The 24,291-nt window shown below is 46.7% G+C and overlaps 1 protein-coding gene across 2 annotated transcripts; it reads left to right on the top strand.

Moving 5' to 3' along the window:
* The first annotated feature begins 207 nt into the window (after positions 1–207).
* Positions 208–22,922, top strand: WRNIP1 (Werner helicase interacting protein 1). 2 transcript variants are annotated; one of them, XM_006870562.1, is made up of 7 exons: positions 208–993; positions 3,393–3,584; positions 4,884–5,050; positions 17,639–17,868; positions 21,202–21,357; positions 21,979–22,058; positions 22,647–22,922. In XM_006870562.1, the coding sequence occupies exons 1-7, from the start codon at positions 208–210 to the stop codon at positions 22,920–22,922; spliced, it is 1,887 nt and encodes a 628-aa protein (XP_006870624.1). The 2 variants fall into 2 exon arrangements, with proteins under 2 accessions (XP_006870624.1, XP_006870623.1); XM_006870561.1 differs by having other exon boundaries at positions 4,809–5,050.
* Positions 22,923–24,291: the final 1,369 nt, after the last annotated feature.

Below are 24,291 nucleotides of genomic sequence, written 5' to 3'. Positions count from 1 at the left end.
AGGACTACACTTCCCGGAGTGCCGCTCGAGGCGCCTCCGGCAGGGGCCCAGGGCGGACCGACGCGGTCGCTCCGGACGTGCGGCATGAGACGCGCCCTCCCCCGGCCCGCGCTCGAGCCGCTGCTTCCCCGAGGGACGTGCCGTGCGGGACCTAAACGGAAGGCTGCGTGAGGCCCGCTGCCCGCCGGGCCAGGTGCCACGGCGGCCATGGAGGTGAGCGGCCCGGACGACGACCCCTTCCTGGCGCAGCTGCATCGGGTGCAGTGCCCCGTGTGCCAGCAGACGATGCCCGCCGCCCACATCAACTCGCACCTGGACCGCTGCCTACTGCTGCACCCCGCCGGCCACGCCGAGCCCGAGCCTGGGCCGCACGGCGCCGGGGAACCACCCAAGGGGCCCGTGTCTCCACGCTCTAAGCGGCGCCGCCTGTCCGAGAGTTCGGCGCTCAAGCAGCCCGCTACCCCGACGGCGGCCGAGAGCAGCGAGGGTGAGGGTGACGAGGCAGACGACGGCGGCGAGACGGAGAGTCGCGAGAGCTACGACGCTCCGCCGACGCCCAGTGGCGCCCGCCTCATCCCCGACTTTCCCGGGGCCCGCGTTGGCAGCCCGGCCGGGCAGGGCACGGGAGACAGGCCAGCCGCCTCCTCGGCCGCCGCGGCGGGCAGCGCGTCTCCGCGGAGCTGGGACGAGGCGGAGGCGCCGGAGGAGGAGGAGGCGGCCGGTGACGGCGACGCGGATGCGGACGGCGAGGACGAGCCGGGCCCCTGGGCCGCCGCCGCCTTCGGGGGTCGTGCGCAGCCGCGCGCACCTGCGGCCGACGAGGTCCGGCAGATGCTGGAGGGCAAGCCGCTGGCCGAGAAGATGCGCCCAGATACGCTGCAGGACTACTTCGGGCAGAGCCGGGCGCTGGGCCCGGAGAGCTTGCTGAGGACTCTGCTGGATACCAGCGAGGTCCCCTCGCTCATCCTCTGGGGCCCCCCGGGCTGCGGCAAGGTGAGTGCGCCCGGCGCCAGCCCAGACCCCATGCCCTTGTCGTCGCTGTTGGAGGGACCCCGTGCGCAGCAGAACCAAACCAACCCGGCCTGGCCCCGGCTTCACCGTCGCTATCGCCACCGCGCCGATCCACCTCGTGGGGGTCTTCCCCTTTATCTCCGACTCTCCACTTTATGTAGCATGCAGTCCTTCTTCAGGGACTGCTCGCTCCTAACGTGTCCCAAGTGTGAGAGACCAAGCCTGGCCATGCTGGGCGTCAGGGAGCACTCGGCTGCACTTCTTCCAGCACAGATCTGCTTGTGCTCCTGGTGTCTGTAGTCATCTTTAAGATGCAGACGCTCCTAGACACAGAGTGATGCTTAGATTGGCTGTATCTCTGAGCAAAGGGTGCAAACTGGCATTTGTGTATTACGTTGGTCCATAGGTGGGTTCTTCTTGAAGAGAAATACTGATTTAAGATGTTATTTCTGTGCTTTGCTTTCTCCGCTTCCTTTTGGTTGTAGGTTTGAATTTTAAAAACCTCATCTATTTTTATTTTTACATTTGAGAATATATTTGATAGGTCTCCACTGAAACATTACCCCGTTGGAGTCATGTTCAGCTAGCATTTCCATACATTTTCCTAAAATGCCTTGACGTTACAGAAAACAGCAGAAGTCCAGAGCTGGACTGCAAACCCACAAGTTTGGCGGTTCGAGCTTACCAGCCGCCCCATGGGAGACCGATTTACCACAAAGGTTTACAAACCCTGGAAATCCTATGAGGGAGGCTTAGAGTCATACGACTTGCAGGGATCCGAAGGTCCCGAGAAGCACTACGCTACTGTGGGCATAGCATCTCATTGGCAGGAGAAACCAGCCGATTCTAGTTTAAAGAGAAGGTTCTCAAATATGTGACTTTTTGTTTTGTTTTGTTTTAAATCTGTAGGAAGAGGAGGCAGAATGAGCACCCATGAGTAAAAGGCAAAATGCATACAGGGTCAGAGTTCAAAGGCATTCTTAGCTTTGAGATTCCGATTCCTTAGCACACAAGGTATTTTGTGACTTTTTTTTTCCTTCCTTTTTTGCCCCCAGCTTCATCTACAACTTACCCATAAATACGCTTTACTCCAATTTTTTGAAATGTCTGTTGCTCTCTTACACACTCATGCTTTCCCTTTGGTTGAGCATAAATTGGATCTATCCCAGGTCACTATTTCTGATGGTAGTGGAGTTACTGTCACCCACCCCTGTGGATTTGAGATCCTGGTGTGGCACTGTAGGATAATCATTGTACTGTTACCTCAAGGTTAGTGGTTCATACTCACCAGCCACTCCTGGAAAATCCAGTCCAGGGTTACTATGAGTCAAGACCGATTCCCCAGCACTGAAAACAACAGCAAAATCTTTGCTGATTTAGCTTGTATCTCTTTTAGGGGATCTGGCAGAGACATTCTTCTTACTTACCCGAGAATTCTATCCATACGATCATGAGAATGGACAGTTAACTTGTTAGTGGCCCCAGATTTCAAGAAGAAAAGTTCTCAGGAGATGTGGAGTGTGAGAGCAGAGAAAATGCCAGGCAAGAGACTGAGGGGGCCTGGCTGCTCAGTGTTGTCATTGATGATCAGGCTAAAGTCCAGTTGTAGTCTGATTCCAAAGAAAAACCAAGTGCCACCTTTCCTTCCAAGAGCAGATTGATCCCTCTCATGAGACAGCCTTCTCTTTCTGAGTTTCTGTTCTTACTACTGACTGCAGTCATCTGATTTACAGTGGCATGTGCATGCTTATCAAGCACCCCAGTGGGTTTGCTTGTATCTCATTGCATGTGCAAAGTGCTGTGATAGAGCAGACATTCAGAATTGGCATTGCACTCCCTTACATGTGAGCTGTCTGTCATTGGTCTTTGGACTTTAGGGCTCAGATGCTCCTCTCTTGGAGGCGGGTAGGGGTGGTGAAGTTACACTGGTGCACTTCCAGTGCCTGTGTTGGCTGTGTGCAGCCCAGTTTAACACTGAGTTTCCCTCAGCAGGCGTGCTTTTTTGGGTGCAGGGAGGAGAATTTCTCTTTGGTTAGAGAGTACAGCTGTCGTTCAGAGTGCTAAATCAGGACAGCTGCTCTTTTTACTGGGATTCCAAAGATCTTAGAGTCCCAAGAAAAGGAATCAAAGGGGCTTAAATACAAAACAGAAAAGGTCAGGATTAACAAGGGTTAGCTACTTTCCTGTTTCACTGGTAATGAATGTACTTATTTTTTATTTTTAAAACTGCATGGTGAGATTTTATCTCTGCCGGTAAACATTTTCCAGATTTCAAACTACTGTTTAAATGTGCTGGATGGATCTCCTTATACTTAGTCCTTGTGGGTGCGCCTGTCTCAGTGTCGGGTCGGCTTCCTGAGCTATGTTTTCATCTATTCTAGACCACTCTGGCTCACATCATCGCAAACAACAGCAAGAAACACAGCGTCAGGTTTGTGACACTGTCTGCAACGAACGCCAAGACCAATGATGTGCGAGACGTCATAAAACAAGCTCAGAATGAAAAGAGCTTTTTCAAAAGGAAAACTATCCTTTTTATTGATGAGATTCATCGGTTCAATAAATCTCAGCAGGTATATTAATTTTCTAATTTAGGACATTGTGAGCATCAAACAGATATGAAATTGCTTTAAAAAGCACAAAGCCATGTGCATGTACCAGGAGCGCTTGGTATCATTATTAACTCAACGTTACATTGTTATCTGCAAAGAAACCGAGCCTTGTCAACCCGTCTACCCCAGGCCTATTTTCTCTCCTTTTTTTTTTTCATGTGTATTTTTAAAAAAATCATTCTCTATCTGTTCAATGAAATTGTTGGTGTTTGGGTTAAGTTTCCAGTTGCTGGGTATAGCCAAGTGGGTTCTGCTACCCACCCAGTATGACCCAGTGGAAGTGCCCCATATGGGTTTCTAGGCTGTAATCTTCACAGAAGCAAATCACCAGATCTTTTTTCCCTCTAGAGCCACAGGGTGGGTTTCTGTCCCCAACCTTAGGATTAGCAGTTAAATGCTTACCAGCAGGACTTCTTCCAGTTTTTAGAACTTACTCATCTGGATTTGTAGTCATAGTGAATAGTTTCACTTGATTTTAAGATCATTATTTCAGTATATGTTCTTTCTCCCCTGTAAAGTGTTCCTTTTTGTTTTTAGTCTGTATTTTCTGTATTCTAGATTCTTGCCAAGGTGAATATCACAGATCCAATTTATCTGACTTTCTGAAGTGACAGTAAAAGGGCAGAATTTTATTAACAAAATTGCTCTTGGATTCTTCCTATATAGACATTAAAATTTTTTTTTCAGTTATGTTTTCTGTTTGACATATTTGTTATAATTTTATGATCATAGAAATAGTTCACATAACCTTAATATAATTATTTTTTCTGAGTTGACTCTCTGAGTAAACAGACCTTGTTAGCATTCTGACTGCTGGGCCACTGACTTGTGAGACAGCATCAGAGTGGAAGTTTGTTAGAAAGAGTAACAGTGGTGGAAGACTTGCACTGGAAAATGGTTCTAGATATGGGAATTCATGTTTTTGTATTTCCTCAAAGAGAAGATACTTTTCTACAGAAAGAACCCAGTTTGTTGAAATCAACGTAAAATCGTTGTCAGCACTATTACCCTTCCAGCAATGAACCAAATAGACAACATGTTTAGACTTAGAAAGCAAGAGGTTATACCTCCCAAATGTTGCCTCAGATTCAGCAAGGTGTAAAGGAATGGACTGACAGCTTACCTAGGGCTTTGAAGGTTGTCTTTAACTGGAATCAATTTCTTCTGTTTTCCTCCCATGACCAGGATACTTTTCTTCCTCACGTGGAATGTGGGACGATCACTCTGATTGGAGCCACCACAGAAAACCCTTCCTTTCAGGTCAACGCTGCTCTGCTGAGCCGCTGCCGGGTGATTGTTCTCGAGAAGCTGCCAGTGGAGGCGATGGTAATGATTTTAATGCGAGCGATCGACTCCCTGGGCATCCACGTGCTGGACTCCAGCCGGCCTGCTGACCCTCTGAGCCACAGCAGCAACAGCACTTCTGAGTAAGTCGATGCAAGTGTCTGAGGGGCACACTGCCCAAAGAATCTCCTGGCAGGGGGCCAGGAAAGTCTGGGCGTCAGTAAGGAGAGGGTGGGGACATGGAGAGGAAAACGCTGGTCTGCCAGCAATGGAAATAGAAAAAGGCAAATGCCAAATGATGCCAAAAGCAGATGGATGGATGCATGTCTGTTAACTAAAGATGCAACATTACAGCCTGAGCCTGCAGGGAGTAGGTCAGTTCTGGCTTTACCATGGCATTTTCTTTGTTTCTGAATATTGACTGATGTGCCTAGGGATTTGATTTGATTCTTCAGTTATAAATCTTCTGGAATTTGTCCTCCGATTCTAATTTCCTTTTTATTCTCGTCGATTGCTGTCATTTAAAAAATATTAATTAAAAAAGAAATGTAAACGTTAGCACAAGATTCTTTACACCTTTTTAGAATGAGTTTTACACTGTCTAAAAATCAAACTGAAGTCCATGTCCCTGTCCTTTAGGTGGTCTGTTTCCTTACCAGAGTACAGTGAGTTCACTAGTGCACAGAGTATGTGTCACAACTAACTAGCCAGATTATTGATCAGGGGGCTTTTCTTTATGTTAAAACTATGTTCTTCAGAGCGTGTTCATCTGGATGATCTGAAACAATACAGTAAAACCCCCACCCCCACCCCTGTGCTCCACAGCTGTTGGTGCTGCCCTGCAGCTAAGTCCTGGAGACACTCTTCTGTGAGGATTAACGTACAGAGCACAGTTTTCAGCTCAGGGTTTTGGTTTTCAGTGTTTTTCCTATACGTCTGACCTCTCCCATTTGCTCCTGTCTCACATATAGGAAAAATTTGCTGTGCTTGATGAGAGCCTTAAAGCACTTGGCCAAGGATGCTCAGGCAGAGGGGTGTCGCCCCATTGTGGAATAGATTGTGAGGGGCTTGCCTGCAGAATTGTGGCCCAATCTGAACAAGGGACAGTTGATGTTTAGGAGCCCCTTGTCACAGTCCTTTGGTGGCTGTTGCTAGCCCCTTATGTCTAGTGTAGCTTTTCTTTAAACAAAAGCTTTAAAACGTCATATAGCCACGTAATAAAGACTAGAGGGGGAAAAAACCTAACACAACCACTGCTAGCATTTTGTTGTATTTTCTTGTAACGTTTATTTTGTGTGCTGGTGATCATAATCTGTCTATAGCTTCATATCCTGCACTTTTTTGCTTCATTAGGGAAACTTTTATTTATTTCATGAGATTTGGTTTTTCAGATACACTCAGGTGTTCTCCTCTCTAGTCATTAGTTTAGGGGTCTGGACTCGGAGAAGACCAGAAAGGCAGTGGCATCACGGAGCTCGCCCCCTAGGTGCTGTGGATGCACCTTAAAGCTTGACAGGATCGACTGGAAGACTTGTTTTCTTTGAGTTACTAAAACTGAGAGCTTGATAGGATTTTTGACCCCAAATGACTGCTTTTTATTTCTGGGATGATGTGTGTTTGCATTTGTATTCTAATGTCCTTATATTGTGGTGCTCTAGAAGGCAGCTAGAACATTTACAGAGAGTTTCTGGAGTGTCCGTCCTGTGCATGAGCAGATTGGATTCAAAACAAATCCCAGCGTACAGCCTCTCTGACTAGATTTGAGAAATGGTGAGAAACTAGACAATGCCATTGAAAATGGAATAAAATCATTTGGGCTTTTTTCCGTCTTGTATTTCTTGAGTAGAAATGGAAGGTCCTGCCTGTGGGAGGCTTTGGCTGAGTGTTGAGAAGAGCCTGGTCCTGGGAGGGGCAGGTGAGCAGCTTGTCTGACAGGGACATCCTCTTGCAGCAGATTCCCACACAAGGAGCAGTTGGGTGTAGACTGGGGGCGTGTGGGATGCCCAGGACCACAGGGTCTATTTTACCAGGTGTCATGGGATCCGTTCAAATGCATGTGGCCCCTGGTATGTCAGATGGAGCCATGCTCTCTGGGTCTTTGATGGCTGCTGTTTAGAGGATGATCTTGGGGGCTTTATTCCATGGCGCGTCTGGGTGGGGAAATGGTTTCACTGTCTTCGATGAGGTGAGGAGGCTTAAATTGAGTTCAGCATGATAAGCTGAGGTGACTTGTTGGAAGTAGATCACTGATTTTGGCCGAGGGTATAATCTGAGAAGAGGCGCTAACGAAGCACAGGCCCCTTTTACTCTGACTGGACGGGAGAACGGGCTGAGGGCAGTGGTGGTGGACGAGGCCAGACACACAGAGCTGTCTACAGTGGGGTGAGCCCATTGGTGTGGAAAGGTATGAGGAACCGTGGAAAGATTTGGAGCAGAATGGTATATCACAGCCCATGTTTTTAGGACCATCACTGGCAGCCTTGGTAAGGGTTGGGGGGAGCACCTATGGGAGGCTGCAGAAAACCATCACAAAGGACTTGAACAAAGACGATGAGAACTGGTGACCATGTAAGGTTTGTGGGGTGATGACAGCATGAAAACAGGGGATCTCGGAAACTCAGATTTGGGTAACTGAACAAAAAGTTGGACTTTTGGATGATAGACGGGAAGAGGAGCGGAAGGTGGGGGTGGGGTGGATGATGATAGAATTCCACGGGGCCTGGGGGTGATTCTCCTGGAGCGGTACACTGGGCATTGAGCTACAGACCCCAGGAGAGCAGGAGAAAGGTCCGTAAGAGATAGTGTCCATGCCCTGTGTGTCTGAATAATGCTTCCAAGGAGAGCTGAAGACAGCTAGGAGTCGAGGGTGATAAACTGAGGACTGCTGACATGGAATCCCAGAAGGTAGGAGGAAAGCAGAGGAGAGCCACCACTAAGCAAGAGTGCTGGGCACTGTCTTGTCAGCTGGGCTCAGGCTTGGCTGCTGTAACAGAAACCGATGAAGTGCTCCCCTGTAGGAGTGTGGCAGTGGATGGGCCCTTGTCATCCTTCTTCATTTCCTTGAGCTCAGGGCTCGGCCTCTTGCTCCAGAGAGCCTGTAGAGCCTAACCGCTGAAGAGAGACGTGCCCAGGAACAGCGGCCCTCTCCCCATTTTGGGGACAGGGGCTGTCTGTGAACTAGCATTTGACACTCAGTTGCCATTTTGTTACTGAGAAGAAAAGGGACTGAGGCTGAGGGCAGATCTAGAAGGCTCGTTCCCACGACAGGCACGCACTTTAGAAAGGTGCAGCGATGGGGCTAGACTGGGCTTCAGCAAGGGAAGCAGGAGTTAGCAAGTGGAGACTGAGTGTTTGTGGAAAGAAAGGAACTGCCATCTCTGTTGAAGCAGTTTTCAAGTATTTTCCACTCTGAGCATTTTAATCACATGGTTCAGAGACACGTGTCCTATGTGTGCTGGCTTAGCCTTGGAAACCAGGAAAAAATCCAGAAGGGTCTCTTGTAAGATGAGCTTGCGCTGCAGAAAATGAGAAGGAACTTATGTTTAACCAGCCTACTCGGCTTGCTGCTGTGAAGACTGCCAACCCCCAGATCACAGGACACTTTCACAGGAAAACACAGCCGCAGAGTAGCTCTTTGAAGACTAGGTGCAGCCCTTAGTTTGTGGAGACGCCGAGTGGGATGGGAAGCCAGACTTGCCCTCTTACTGTCTAGCTAGCAGAGTTCCAGGAGTTGGTTGAAGGGTCACAGTGACCTTCACAAAGATGTGTCTACCACTTGTGTCTAAACACAAGGGTCATGGGGGCGGGAGGGATCATCTGCTTTAGGTGCTGGGCCTTCACTGATGTGGGGGCTTTCCTCTGATCATGAGATGGGAGGCCCAAACAACATGGCTAACAGGTGTTCGTCTGTTTTACCTGCCTCTCAGAGTTGTCTTAACACTAAATAGAAAGATCATGGAACACCAGAATAGAAGGTACCACTGGCCAGGATGAGTTGTAAGTGTAGAGTGGATTTTAATAATTTCTCTTAAAAATGTCTTTTTTTTTTTAAATCTACATTGATCATAATCAGTGTATGGGGGTGACCCCACGTGTATCAGAGAGGAATCGTGTTCCATAGGATTTTCATTGCCTGAGTTTTCAGAAGTATTGCCAGACCTTTCTTCTGAGGGACCCCTCGGTGGATTCAAACCACCAACCTTTTGGTTTATGGCCAAGCACCCTTAACTCTTTGCACCACCTGGACTCTGTGTGGGTATAGATTATTAAAATGACGTTAAAGCACCAACAATCAGAAACAGATCTTGTGGCACTTGCATTAGTGGCCTTGTTAAGTACCATCGAGTCGATTCCAACTCAGTGTCCCTGTATAGAGTTTCTGAGGAACAGCTGGTGAGTTTGAACTGCTGACCTTACAGTTAGCAGTCCAGTGCTTATCCTCCAGTGCCATACCAGGACTCCTGGCTTCAGCTGTTGTTGTTAAGTGCTGTCGAGTTGGTTCCAACTCATAGCAACCCTGTGTAGGGTTTCCTAGGAGCAGCTGGTGGATTTGAACTGCTGACCTTGTGGTTCGCAGTCCATTGCTGATCCTACTGCACCACACCTAGGACTACATAACAAAAGGCCATCAACTTGGTGGCTTACAATAGAAACCTCCTCTTTCATAGTTCTGGAGGCTAGAAATCCAAAACTAAGGCATCCACTGGGCCAGAACCCCCCACGGCTCTAGAAGACAATCCTTCCTTTTACCTTCCACCTTCTAGTGGCTCCTGGTATTCTGCGGCTGGTGGCTGCATCACTCCAGTCTCTGCCTTGTCTTCAAATGAGCTTCCCTGCATCTCTGTCTTCTCCCTTTCTGTCTCTCCTAAGGAGTCTGGGGTGGCACTGTGGGAGAAGCACCCTCCAGACTTGTTGCCTAGACCCCCTTCTTAGCAACTAAGGTAGCTTAGTTGTTAAGACTCCATCACTTTCCAGTCTGGTGATCTGGGTCTTTTTGTGCCTCAGTTATTTCTCACCTATAAATGGTGAGCATATCTACTTCACAGTTATACTGAGAATTAAGTGAGGTAATACATGTAGAATGCTTAATGCGGTGCCGGAGAAATCAAAAGTCCTCAGTAAATGTTAAGTATTTTCATGTTAATGAGAAGAATCATCTTAGCAGCAGAGTCTCCAGACTGCTGCTTCCATTATAACCTGAGTGAAAAGCAAAACAACTAAAACGACACTTCCTTCCTCCCCAAGGAGACAGAGCACCTGTGACAGGTGACCTCAGGGAACCACACGGCTCTCTTTATCACACCTGGTAGGTCTGTTATGGACACACAGGGGCCCACAGAAACAGACGTCCAAGTCCTAGCCCTGACACCTGTTGAGTGTGACCCATTCGGGAACAGGGTCTTTGCAGATGTCATTAAGTTAAGCTACCTTAGTTGCTAAGAAGGGGGTCTAGACAACAAGTACGTGTACTGTAAGTTTTGCCATTCTATTTCTGAGTTCTTTTGTGAAAGGATAGCATTTTACTCATTTGTACAGCCATAGGGACAAAAGATGACAGTCTGTAATTTAGCAGTCTTTCTGGCGCAAGGTTGGTGGTTCAGGCTCACTCGCCACTCCTTGGAAACTCTGCACAGCAACACTATGGGTCAGAACCAACTTAGTGACACTTAACAACAACAATCACAACACCACTTAACCACAGCTGTCAGTATGGGTGGCACCTCAACGAAAGGAAAACAAAAGTCCTTACCCCTGGACCAGTAAATAACATGATTTAAATGGAGGAAATACTGAAGTTATCTAAGATTTCATTTTGCTCAGATCCCACCATCGACACTTCTGGAAGCAGCAGTCAGGACATCAAATGAAGCATTATTGCCTTAGGCAAATCTGCTGTACTTTAAAGAGTGTTCGAGAGCAAAGGTGTCAGTTTGAGGACCAAAGCTGTTGTATTTTTCAGTCACCTCATATGTGTGTGAAAGTTAAACAGTGAATAAGGAAGACTAGAAGAATTGATGCATTTGAGTTATGATATTGGAGAAAAACATTGAAAGTGACATGTACTGCCACAAGAACAAACCAGTCAGAATGCTCCGTAAAAGTCAAGATGACCAGAGTCCGTCTCTCATACTTCGGACATGGTATAAGGAGGAACCAGTCCCTGTAGAAGAACATCATGCTTGGTAAAGTGGGGAGAGCGATAAAGAGGGAGACCCCCAATGAGATGGATTGGCACAGTGGCAGCAGCGACAGGCTCAAGTGTAGCTGCAATTGTGAGCATGGCGCAGGACCAGGCAGTGTTTCGTTCTGTTGTACACAGGGTCGCACTTTTAACCAGGAGTCTAACCACGTGGTCTGTGGTTCAAACCCACCAGCTGCTCCTCAGATCGCTGAGTTGGGACCTGTGACCCAGGGCATGTCTTCCTGGAGTACATTTGAAAGTGTCTGTGCTCAGGGTCCGTCTGTCCCTGGGGATGTGCATCTGTAGTTCAGGAAGGTTTCTGTCGTCAGAGGCATGGCCCTGCTGAGAATATGTACAACAGTCGTTACCCTAATCTCCTCGCTGGGAGATTTCCAGAGTGGTGGTGGTGGTGGTTGGTGCTGGCATGTCATATAAGGTTTGTTTCCAAGCAGTCCAGTGGTGATCCTACAGTACCACACCAGGTAATGATCCTTCTCCTTAGAGAAAGGCAGTCCCAGAATACTGTTCTGTGATTGAGGGAGGTTGAGTTTAACCACATATTCCATCTGGTAGCGTAGTGGTTACGAATCGGGCTGCGAACCTTAAGGTCAGTGGTTCGAAACTACCAGCCGCTCCACGGGAGAAAGATGAGGCTTTCTACTCCCATAAAGATTTACACCCTCGGAAACCCTGTACAGGGTCGCTATGGGTCGGACCCGACTTGATGGTACTTAACAACAACAACAACAACCATGAACACTAGGACTGCTAACCGCAAGGCTGCTGGTACAAATCCATCAGCCACTCTTTGGAAACCTTATACAGGGGGCCATGATTCAGGATATGGCATTTTCTCTTTCTTCACTCTCTATCTTAAACTGTCAGCCAAATTTCACATCAGTCTCCAAATGCCAGTATCATCCACCCAAAAACTGCAGAGAAGAGAAGCAGAGACTGGGATTTGTCTAGACAGAGTGTCACCTCCTGTGCCCCTCTGTGAGCTCAAAGCCCTGCTCTTCCCAGGAGAAACTGGACTTTGTTACTTTACATCTTGGCCAGCTAGCTAGAGTTTGGTCATTCCTAATATATCTGTTCTAAGTCATTGTTTTTGTTTATTAAAGAAAAGTTTCCATTTGGTATCTCTTGCCTGTGTTCCTATGTTGTATGCAGTTGAGTCGCTTCAGGTTGCTTGTGACCCTAAATGACAGGGTAGGACTGCCCCAGAGTATTTCCAAGCTGTAATGATAGGAACAGATTTTCAGGTCTTGTCTCTCACAGTGGCTGGTGAGTTCCAACTGCTGACCTCTCAGTTACCAGCTGAGCATTTGACTATTGGGCCACATAGGTGGGTTCTTAGGATAATACTAAATGTAAGGCCCTCTTGCCCAAGGCAGAGTTTTCCCTGATTCAATTCTAATCTACATCTGAGGGGTTGTTTCCAATTGGAAAATATTTGAGTTTCCCATTAAAATTGAACATGTTCAAGCTCACCAGCCGCTCTTGGGAAACCCTATACAGGGTGGTTGCTCTGAGTCGGAACTTGACTCGATGGCATTTAACAACAACAAATTAAACTATTACTGCTAAACTCTCTAGCATAGGGTTACTGTTTAACGATATTCGGGACAACAGTTAGTACTTACTGAGGAGTTGTTCAAGTGCCAGTAGGTATTTCCCTTATTTCATCATTCTTGGCATGAGCATCCTCATCTCTCTCCATCTCCTGAGACCTTAAGGTATTTCATTGTGTCTTCTTGTAGGAGTCTGTGGTGATAGGTGTCTTCAGCTGGGCCTCAGGGTTGCCTCCTCTGTAGTGAGCTTCCGTGTGTGCATTGTGATTGCCATCAGCTGCCTCCTGCTACCCAAAAGTTGGGCTTTCCCATGAACCTTTAGGAAGCCAAAATGGCTTAAAGTGAAGATGCAGTTACGATTCATTTGTATGGGAAAATTTTTGAGTGTTCTTAGACTCCAAAACTGACCAACCAAATCATACCATACAACCTAAAGCATCAAGTAACACTAGCACATGGTGTTCAGAGATGCAACTTAACCAGGCTGCTCTCGCTGCTGCTCAGGAGCCCTTACACAAGCAGCTGCTAACGTGAGTCTTTTGTAAAAGTAAAAGGTCATGAAGCAAACTTTGGCGAATACAGGGGAGGGATCTCTGCTGGAATAAAGTTATTGGCAGATTCATTTGTGTTTAAAAATACTCGCTCATTTGGCCCGGGTAGGATTTGAAAAGTGGCTCTTCTCCCAGGGAGGACAGAGCATGGAGCCAGTGGAGTCTTGGTTGGGAGCACTCAAGCTGTGGTTATGCTGTGGCACTGCTCACACCCCATGCCTCTTACCTGGTGAAGAGGTTAGTGAGAGAACAGCGTGGCCTTTGGTTAGGACTATAAAAATGGAAAGAAAGACCCTGTCTTCCAACCCTTAAACTACATTTGTTGTTGTTATGTGCTGTGGAGTCGGTTCCGACTCATAGCGACCCTGTACATAAAAGATGTATTCAAAGAATACTTTTGATTGAGTCTATGAAGCTTTCTGCTTGTCTTGTCATTAACACAGCTAACTTCCTGAGTTTCTGTGGGGACTGATAGGAATGGGGAGGGTACAGCAAGGACCAGATTGCATAAGACCATTCATTATCTCACTGCCCCAAGTGTACAAGAAGGGCAATCCCACAGCCAGAGGTGTGTGTCAGCATAGTAATGTTGGGGTAGTACACCTACCTCTAGTTTTAAACTACAACAGTACGAGGGCAGTGCCCCCATATGATAAGCAATGGACTGCGAACCACAGGGTCCACAGTTCAAGCCCACCAGCTACTCTGTCTGAGAAAGATGAGGCTTTCTGCTCCTGTAAGATTTAAAACCATGGAAACCCACGTAGGGTCACTGTGAGTTGAAACCGACTCAATGGCACTTAACAACATAGCAACAGTAGGGTAATATGTGTGTCTATCTGTGTGTTTAAAACAGAACTCAGATGAGTAGTGCATGTATTTTTTTAAAAAAACAATTTAATGGTTAAGTAAAACAGCATGATAGGAAACTGTAACCAGCACTCTGCCAGTTTTCCACCACTTTTCTGTCAAGTTTGTCCCACTGTGGTGGCTTGAGTGTTTCTGTGATGCTGGGCCCCACCAGTAATTTGAATGCCAGCAGGGTCACCCACGGTCGATAGGTTTCAGCGGAGCTTCCAGACTAAGAGAAGAAGGAGTGGTGGACTACTACTAATGGTTAGCCACTGAACACCTTATGAATCGCAGTGAAACACTATCAGATAGCATCAGAATATTGAATATTGAAACATCGTGAAGAGCACCAGAATATTGTCAGATACAGTGCTGAAAGGTGAGCCCCTCAGGTTGGAAGGCACTCAAAATGTGACTGAGGAACAGCTGCCTTCTCTGGGTAGAGTTGATCGTGGTGACGAGTGTGGAGCAAAGCCTTCAGGACTTTCATTTGCTGATGGGACACAACTCAAAGAGAAAAACAGCTGTTGTTGCTGAATGCCACTGAGTAGGTTCCAACTCATAGCAACTCCTGTGTAGGGTTTCCAAGGAGCTGCTGATGAGCACGAAACGCCAAGCTTGCAGTTCAAACTGATTTTGTAGTCCAAACATCCACTAATAATTGGAACCTGGAATGTGCAAAGTATGAACCTAGGAAAATTGAAAGTTTTCCAAAATGAAATGGAGCAGTAAACATCAATGATCCTAGGCATTGGTGAGCTGAAATGGACTGCTACTGACCATTTTGAATCTGACAATCACATGGGTTATTATGCCGGGAATGACAAATTGAAGAGGAATGGCATCACACTCATCATCAAAAAGAACATACCAAGATCTGTCTTGAAGTATAAATGCTATCTGTGATAGATTAATATCCATATGCTTACAAGGAAGACTAGTTACAACCAAAATTATTCAAATTTACACAATAACCACTAAAGCTAATGATGATGAAATTGAAGAAGTCTCGCAATTTCTTCAGTCTGAAATTAATCAAACATGCATTCAAGATGTATTGCTCATTACTGGTGATTGGAATGCAAAGGTTCGAAACAGAGGAAGGACCAGTATTTAGAAAACATGGCTTTGGTGATAAAAATGATACTGGAAATTTCATGGTAGCATTTTACAAGACTGTTGGGTTTCTTTATTTCAAAAACCTTTTTAAACAACGTGAAAGAGGATTATACACATGGACTTCACCAGGTGGAAGACACATATCAAATTTGCACATTTGTGGAAAGAGACAGTGGGAAAGCTCCATATCACCAGCTAAAAAAAAAAAGCCAGGGCTGACTGAGGAATAAACCATCAATTGCTTAAATGCAAGTTCAGGCTGAAGCTGAAGACCATTTAAACAAATCTGTGCTTAAAGACAAAATTAGTGAATGCTGTGTTAGCTGCCCTCTATGGATCAGAGTGATATGGTTGTGTTTTGTTTTCTTCTTTATACTTAGAATATAATACAGTTTTTGAGAAAAAAATTGTTTTCTCCCAAGTTTGTGGGACAGTTGTCTGTCTATTCATTTTGCATGTTTTGTGTGCCAGGCACTGGGGATATAAGACTCTGTGTGCTTCCTGCCCTTGAGGATGCGGTACTTGGTGGGGGGAGGGATGCTAGGCGTGCTCAACAGCCAGCCAGATCTGGGTGAGGGCCAGTTAACTACTAAGATAGCGCTGATGAGGGTTCCCGCTTTACTTTTTTTCTTCCCCCAAAGTGTCCTGCAGGTCCTTGGTTGCTAGGAAGTTTTCCATGGGCATGGAAATGAACTGAGATTCTCAGACAGTGTTGCTCCTCCCTGTCTTGCCCTTCTGGTGTGCCAGTAACAGTCATGAGGTTGTGATTCCATGTCACCCATATCGCAAGTCTGAGCACCCTTCTTTGCCTTCAGTTCCTACATTATACACTTTCCTTAGTGTGTGTACTCTCACTTGGTCTAAATCCTCTTCCAGAAATTCAGTGAAACAGTGTTGTGAAATGACCCAAAGATTTTTCCACCATGGTCTCTGCTGAGATGAGGCGCCCTCTGGGAGAGGGAGAAGATTGGTCTCCAAGCCACGCCCTTGGCCTGGGGCCCCGGCAGTGATGACATGAGAGAGCAAAGAGAAATCAGGGTTAGGTGGTGGGTGATCCACATCGATTAACTGGAAATCTTGGCGTTGGGTAAACAAGTGAAGGAGAGGAACCAGTGTTTAAAATGTGGACGAAATCTTCTCGTGAATGAAATGCAAATATGTCATTCTAGTCCCTCCCCAAGGCAGGTGGTATGAGTGCACAGGAAGGGTTCTCCAGTGACTTTTGGAGACCAGTTGGACCCCTTTGTGGCCTTCCTCCGTTGCCAACTGAGTTGATGCCTGGGTAATGTTCTTTCAATTGCTGATTGGATAGTCCTGATTGATTTATTAATTACCTTCAGTATTTTTAGCTGAAGATTAGCAGTGCATGAGTAAGTTTTCAAAAACTATTATTTTGCTTCACAAATGTGCAGCTTTCAGCTCAGTCAAGAATTAATAATACCCTTTTAAATGCACTGGACTGCAAAGTCAGTTTGAACCACAAGGTCGGCAGTTCAAGCTCACCAGTTGCTGTGGTCCGAAACTGACTTTATGGCAATTAAAAACAACAACAGATAGCTAAATATGTTAAATATCTAATTTGTTTTGTGCCATCAACTTGGTTCCGACTCATAGTGACCCTATTTAGGGTTTCTGAGAGTACCTGGTGGGTTTGAACTGCCAACTTTGTGGTTACCTGTGCAGTGAAATTTTGCTGATTAAGACTTGGAAACTATTCATGGTTGGGCCTGCTATACTAAGGTCCAAATTTAGAAATAAATTGTAGAGTCTTAATCCTGGGGCTCAGAGAGAGCGAAGGTAACTTACCCAACATCTTCTGGTTGGTTCCAAGGCAAGTGACCTTTCCAGTCCTTGCTTTAGCACCTAGTGATGAGTGTCCACCATGAAGCATCCTGCTGTTCCAGAGGCCAGCTGCCAGGTCGTTTCTGGTGTGTGGGACACACAGTCTACGGAGCCATTCAGAACATACACACTGAAGTGATGCTGCCAATGCCGTGTGTGCACACAGTCATGTAAAAATGTGTGTCTCCTGAGAACCGGGCCGTCTGCAGATATGCTCTGTGCGCCGTGCTAAAGTGCCCCCACAGAGTTCTCTCTGGCAGCTGCTGTTGCCCGATGTTTGTAGGTGGAAGAAGAGTGACTTTCCAAAGCAGTGTCTCCTTCACACATGTGTACACATGACTGTGATTCTGTGAGGGACCTTCACAAAGTTTGTGGGACATAGAAAACTCCATTCTCTGAGCCTCCCTGTGCTTTTGTGTGTGTGTGTATACAGTGAGTAGTACCCTTGTGGGGGCCAGGTGAGTTCTCAGACTTGAAAATGCTAAAACTCATTAAAACAAGAGCTGAGACCCCAGGCTCACCTGGAAGGTGAGGGAGCTGTCTGCGGCCTGAGGCAGGAGGGCTCGGATTGGAGAGTGGGGCACGGTGACAGTAACCACCACTGCTGTGTTGCAGGCCCTCCGTGCTCATCGAAGACAAAGCTGTGGACACGCTGGCTTACCTCAGCGACGGGGACGCCAGGACCGGGCTCAGTGGGCTGCAGCTGGCAGTTCTGGCCAGGCTAAGTTCCCGGAAGATGTTCTGTAAGAAGAGTGGGCAAACATACTCTCCTAGTAGAGTCCTGATCACGGAAAACGACGTCAAGGAGGGGCTCCAGCGATCCCACGTTTTATATGACCGAGCAGGTAAGTCCCTGAAAAGGGGAAAAGTGTGAACGCCTGATGGAGTAAGTGGTGTCCATGTGCCCTCCATTCTACCCAGAGCTCACAGCAGGAGTGTCCCTAACTAGGACGCAGGTGCTATGGAGTGTGAAGCTGTAGGCTTCAAGTGTGATCTTTGAAGGTTGTTAGATTCTTTTCACTGCCTCTGATGGCACCTTGTAGAGCACAAGCGTCTCCAAGAGGCTGTGTCTTTGGTGACCAGTGACTCTTTCAGAGGGCTGTTAGAATTGGTGACGTATTTTCATTAGTTCCTACTGACAAACCCCAGAATCTGAACTAAGAGTTAGGTTTACCTGGAGCATTCCTTTTGTAATAGCTTTATAAGAAAAGGAATTTGCCACCTCTGTATGTATACTCCTCTGCTAACCTAGAGCTGTATTTACAAAGACCAAATGTGGTATCAGCCCTTGTTCCATCCGTGACCTGGCAGGATCAAATGTCATGAGCATAACATTTGTATCTTTTTATAAAAAGATTTGTATCTTTTTATAAAAAGTGATGACGATCACACCATGTAGCTTAGGCTGGGCTTCTCTAATGCGTTTGTATCTGTGGATTCTGCAGAGTTAAAGTGTAGTGTAGTACCACCTTCAGTAGCCATGCCAGTAAAGGAAACTGATGGTTGAACATTCCAGTGCGTCACGTAGGCCGAACCATGTCAACAATATTCTCAAGGACTTTCTGACGACAGAGTACTTCTGACTAGTTGGAGCCGGGGCGGTGAAGGGCTTACAAATGACCTTTGTCCAGGATCTGCCTCTTCATGAGTGGACTTTGCTTGGTCTCGGGAAAATTATTGGCACATTTTGTGTGGTAGTAATCAGCACAGAGTGCGTATTAGGAGTATTTGGTGAAAAGTCCTAAGGAGAGTGGGGCTTACCTATTCTACTTGTTCCTGGAAACGTGTCCCTTGGTGGGACATCATGATGATGTGGCCTGGGACCCTTAACCTATCTCAGTTACTCCTCTGCTCTTGTCATGTGAATATCTGACAAGTCTGGAAAATAAAACATTCTGAATGTAGAACATTTTCAAATGTATACAGAAATTAGAGATAGGAAAAAAGTACAATTTTTGAAAGACGAAAAAACAATCCCCTGTGTTGAATTCTCCTTTGCTTCTGGGTCTCTCTTTCGCCCCTCAGTATCCACAGCAGACTGTCCTCTGGGTCTCTCTCCCATCCCTCAGTGTCCACAGTAGACTGTCCTCTGGGTCTCTCTCTTCCTTTTGACAAGACCAACTAGGGTTCTTCCTTCTCGTTTTACCAGACGGTCAGTTAAAACCTAGAAAGCTCTCATCCCGCGTAGCGTCTGCTCCCCTGTAATCATTGCGTTCTTTAATTTTCATAACAACCTTACCAACCAAACCTATTGCTGCTATTAAATCTGTTCTGACTCAGAGACCCAGTGTTGTTGTGAAGTGCCGTCAAGTTTGTTCCGATCCATAGCGACCCTGTATAGGATTTCCAAGGAACTGCTGGCTAGCTTGAACCACTGACTTTGGTTCAAACTGACTTTGCATCCTGGGGCATTAACCCACAGTGCCATCCCAGGACTCCAGAGTATAACTGCCCCATAGGCTGTAAATCTGTATGGAAGCAGACTGTGCATCTTTCTCCTGAAGAGAAACCTGGTGGGTTCAAACCCTGACCCTTTGTTACTAGCTGAGTGCTTCACCACTGCACCATACAATGACCTCATGAGGTGCTTCTTTAGTGCCTTGTTTATGGTGAGAATGCGTTCACACAGGCACTTAATAAAGCCGACACTCTCCTCCAGTCTCAATGAGTCCAGGAACAGTGTGTGCGTGCTTCCGTGTCGTGCTCGATGTCCAGTCCTCGGGTTTCTCCCTGGAGCCTCGTGTCCAGGGAGCCGTGCATTCCAGGAGGCTTCTCTAGTTCTGTGCCACCTCAGGAAGAACAGGGCCCTCCGGTCTTCTCACAACTGGTCTGGAGAGCTCCACATGTGGTCATGCCCCCTGCCCCCACCACCATGACACATCTGCTTCATAGGGTCCTCAGACCCTTGCCTGTCTGGTCCCAGAGATTGCTCTCTTGCAGATGTCATTCCCTCAGTAGGGCTGGAAGAGGTAACAGAGGGTGTTACCCCTGGGCCTTAGTGAGACTCTGCTGAGACTAAGACACTTGCTTCAGGATTTTTGTTTCTTTTAAATATTGCATGTTGTTGCTAGTGACATTAAGTCGGTTTAAACTCAACGCAACCCTGTGTAGGGTTTCTGAGGCATGGCTGTGAGCTTAAACCGCCAACCCTATTGTTAACAGTCCAGTGCATATCCTCTAGCACCACATTGTTGTCGTTATTGGTAAGTTCCGTTGAGTAGGTTCTAACTCATAGCAAAAGACCCCTGAATAGGGTTTCCGAAGAGTGACTGGTGAATTTGAACCACCAACCTTGCAGTCCAGCTCATTGTCTTACAGGTCTGCACCAGGACTCTTGATTATTACCAGTATATACTTACTCATTGGGGGGATCTAGTAACTAGCTCAACTATTTCTGTGTCAGAAAAGTTTCCAAATGAAAGCAAGTTTTCTTCTATGCCTTGAAGTCAAGTTCTAACATGACTGATGTAAATTTTTCGATTATAAAGCAGTATAAAAAAGCAAAAAGGGAAGGATGCATAGAATAAAATTGTTTTTAACACTTACATGTGGCGCTGTAGGACAAAGCATGGGACCAAAAGGTCAGTTTGAACCTCAAGGTTGGTGGTTCAAACCCTTCAGCCGCTCCCCGGAACTCTATCTAACAGGGTTGCTGTGAGTCGGACCCGACTCCTACTGAGGAGAGAGGTGCTGTGGTGTCTCCTGAGTGAGTCAGAGCTGTTTGTCTGTCCTGGGTCTTGACACATGGGACTTGGGGGCAAAGACTTGACACATGGGAGATGGGGGCAAAGACTTCAGTGACACTGAGCGACAGTCTTCCATCAGAGTGGCCACCACCAGGGACAGGGTCATTGTCCTCACAGAGTGTGGGGCCCATGAAGGAACACTCTCTCTTCACCTCTCACCTTGACATCACCACTGAAGGTGGTTCTGGGAGGAGCAACATCTCCTCACCCTTGCCCCTGCCTGTGGTTTGTTCTCAAGGTGGGCAGTGCAGGGTCCCTTCAGCAGCTGCCCACCTGCCCCACCTGCAGAACTGTGTGCGAACAGCCGCCACACCCTCTGTCCTCTGGCTTTCTGAGTCCATTCGTTTTGACAACTTCCCTTAAATCAGGCAGTTGACAGCATGGCTGTGGCTCTCCTCTGTGAGCCTTGCATGTCGGGTGTTTGGTGTCTAGGGGAAGAGCACTACAACTGCATCTCTGCGCTTCACAAGTCCCTGCGCGGCTCCGACCAGAACGCCGCCCTCTACTGGCTGGCCCGCATGCTTGAAGGAGGAGAGGATCCCCTGTATGTGGCGAGAAGGCTTGTGAGGTTTGCCAGCGAGGACATAGGTAAGTGGCGTGGGAAAGGCCCAAAACTTGGCACTGCTCCGGTCAAGGGGAGGGTAATGGTGCTTTTGTGTCAGCTGAGAATTTGGTGACATCATGTGGGGGACAGTAATGAGAGGATAGGAGATTGGAAGCTGAGCTCTTTTGTTTAGTTTCTCTATGTTAAAGGTACCACTGCCTCTCAGCTAAGTGGCTGTCCAGAGTTTCCAACGGAAGGAAAACATTTAAAATGAGCTCTGCAGTCACATGTTAGGGTTTTCATTAGGCAGCTCCTGAGGTAAGGATACTATTCAAAGAAACAGATCAGAGACACTTCATTTTTCATTGGTCTTAGTAAATGTTTTGCTTTTCCTGTGTTCACTCTTGTGACTGTCTTCATGACGCTTGCTCCTTAGTCTCTCAGTTCTCCTACAAGATGAAGCATTTTTATCCACTGGGGAATCATCCTTAGCACTATCCCTATACACAGTGCCACTCGAGATCAGAGAAGAGCCAGTCGGTTGTGCTAAATGTGGTTGTTTGGGGTTGTCGAACACACAGTGACTGCCATCCTGAAAGTGTGTGAACTGGTCAGAGAGTGTGTTGTGACTTAAACTCTCCTTTGTCTCTCTCTCTGTGTGGCAGGTCTGGCAGATCCGTCTGCATTAACACAAGCAGTTGCTGCCTACCAAGGCTGTCACTTTATAGGCATGCCCGAATGTGAGGTAAAGTAATCAGCACAGTTTTTTGCCATCAAGCCTTTTCTCCTGTGCTCTGTCCCTTTGTGGATTGGTCTCTTTGGGCCATGACCACTGATGGCGGGGCCATTGAGTAAGCATCTGTGCATTCTCACTCTCATGCTACATCTCAGCTTACTAGACAGGCACGGGCCTACTATCCACAAGGCCCTACGTTCCAGTTGTTTTTAGGAGTTTGGGGTCCATAAAAAGGGCTTCAGGGATCCTGGAGGCACAAGTGTGAAGGAAGCTGGTTCTTGCAGAGTTCACCTCCAAACCAAGACACTTCATATTTATGCATTTACATTGAAATTTTAAGGAAACAATTATTTTATGTAAGTTCTGCAGGTGAGAAAAGAATACCACTCATCCAATTCAGCCTCTCACTTTGTGTGGAATTTCTTTTCTCTGTAACAGTTGGTTTTCCAGACTGTAGGCAAAGATAACACCAGAGGTGGAGGGGTGAATAGTAAAAGCTGGTGGGAAACTTGACAATTAACCACAGGTGTCTTGAAGTGCACTGCAAAACAGGAACACTCTGGTGCCTTTGTAATTAACTCGCTTCCTCTATTGTAGGTGCTTCTGGCCCAGTGTGTGGTCTATTGTGCCAGAGCCCCCAAGTCTATTGAGGTCTACAGCGCCTACAACAATGTCAAAGCCTGCCTGAGAAACCACCAGGGGCCTCTGCCCCCTGTCCCACTGCACCTGAGAAATGCTCCTACCCGGCTGATGAAGGACCTGGGCTATGGCAAAGGTTACAAGTACAACCCCATGTACAACGAACCCGTGGACCAGGAGTACCTACCGGAAGAACTGCGGGGCATCGACTTCTTCAAGCAGAGGCGCTGCTGACTGTCCGGCCCTCGCAATCCAAGGTCGTCCCTCTCTCTGAGGAAGACCCGGCTGAAGCAGTAACCAGTGGTGGAGACGGCTGCCTGGCGGAGTTAGAGCAGACCAACACGCTGTGCTGGGTTGTAAGGGTTCCATGGTAGTGATGCCGTCACTCCTGCTCTGTGTGTGGCTTCGGGGCTGTGTTCATTTGCACTCTGTACACTGCTCATGCTTGTGAAAATCTCTGGCAACTTTGTGCAATTCATGTTATAAGGGGTTATCTATTTTGTCATAGTATTTAAGTCATAATGTCATTTCACAATTTCAGTTCTGTAGGAATTTTTTGCTTAAAAAATGTATATTCTGCGTAATTTCAATTGGTAAAAAAAAAAAGTAATTGTGATTTAATACTGCATAGTGTTTTGGGGTTTTTTTTATATGCAGAGGTCTTATGAGCCAATAAAACGATTTCAAAGTATTCTTTTCATCTTTAATTTTTTTTTACCCACCTTAGATCTTTGATACTGATAACTGTTACTGTTGCATTTTGGAAGCTAAATATGGTGAAAGAAAAACCATTATAGATAAGAAGATTAAAGAACTTCGTGAGGAGTCAGGATGCCTCTTTCAAAGTCATTTTAATTTTATTTAATGCATTCACATAGTTTTTTGTTTCGTTTTGCTTTTTTAAGTTTTCATTGTGAATTGAGTAATTAATTTACATGGGAGAACATCAGTTTTACATTCATCGTTTTATTGCAATGATTACAGTCTCCAAGCATCATCATTCAACAGTATCTATCTGCTTCTGTTCCCTCTGGGTTTTTTGGGCTTTTTTGGGGGGGAGGGGAGGATGTACACAAAACCACTCGGGAATACATCATCATTTAAACCACCAAAGGGCCCATTCTGCAAGCCTTCCTCCTGGCTGCCAGCATTCAGTCCCTCTCTTTTCATGAATTTAGAGTCCTCAGCTGCTCCCTCTCTCCATGCCCCCATCTCTGATATCGCTACTTCTCTGGATTGGGTCCCACATTCCTCTCGTGCTCTTCTCCCTTGATGTCCTAGGGTTCGCTATTCCTGGACTACAAGATTAACTGCTCCCCTCGTTTTGTTAAACAATTTCTACCTCTATAGTTGTGACCGTCGCAATTAGTCATGATAACAGTTAGTCACTATTGAATCATAAGAATCTTATCCCCATCTCCTTTCACCAGACCCGTCTGGACAAGATGAAAACTATTCAGTGGGGATTCTACCTTACCCAGCACACGCTGAAACGAAACTCCTTCTTGAAAATTTGTAAGCCCTTCACTTTGTGGCTTTATAGCCTCCCCAATTTAGGTAGTCAATGTCTTTAAGTTGCATGTCCTTATCAACCCTGTATACA

Source organism: Chrysochloris asiatica, unplaced genomic scaffold (genome assembly GCF_000296735.1).
Source record: "Chrysochloris asiatica unplaced genomic scaffold, ChrAsi1.0 scaffold00144, whole genome shotgun sequence".
Lineage (NCBI taxonomy): Eukaryota > Metazoa > Chordata > Mammalia > Afrosoricida > Chrysochloridae > Chrysochloris > Chrysochloris asiatica.
The sequence above is the reverse complement of the archived record's forward strand: the minus strand, read 5'-3'. Positions and strand labels throughout refer to the sequence as shown.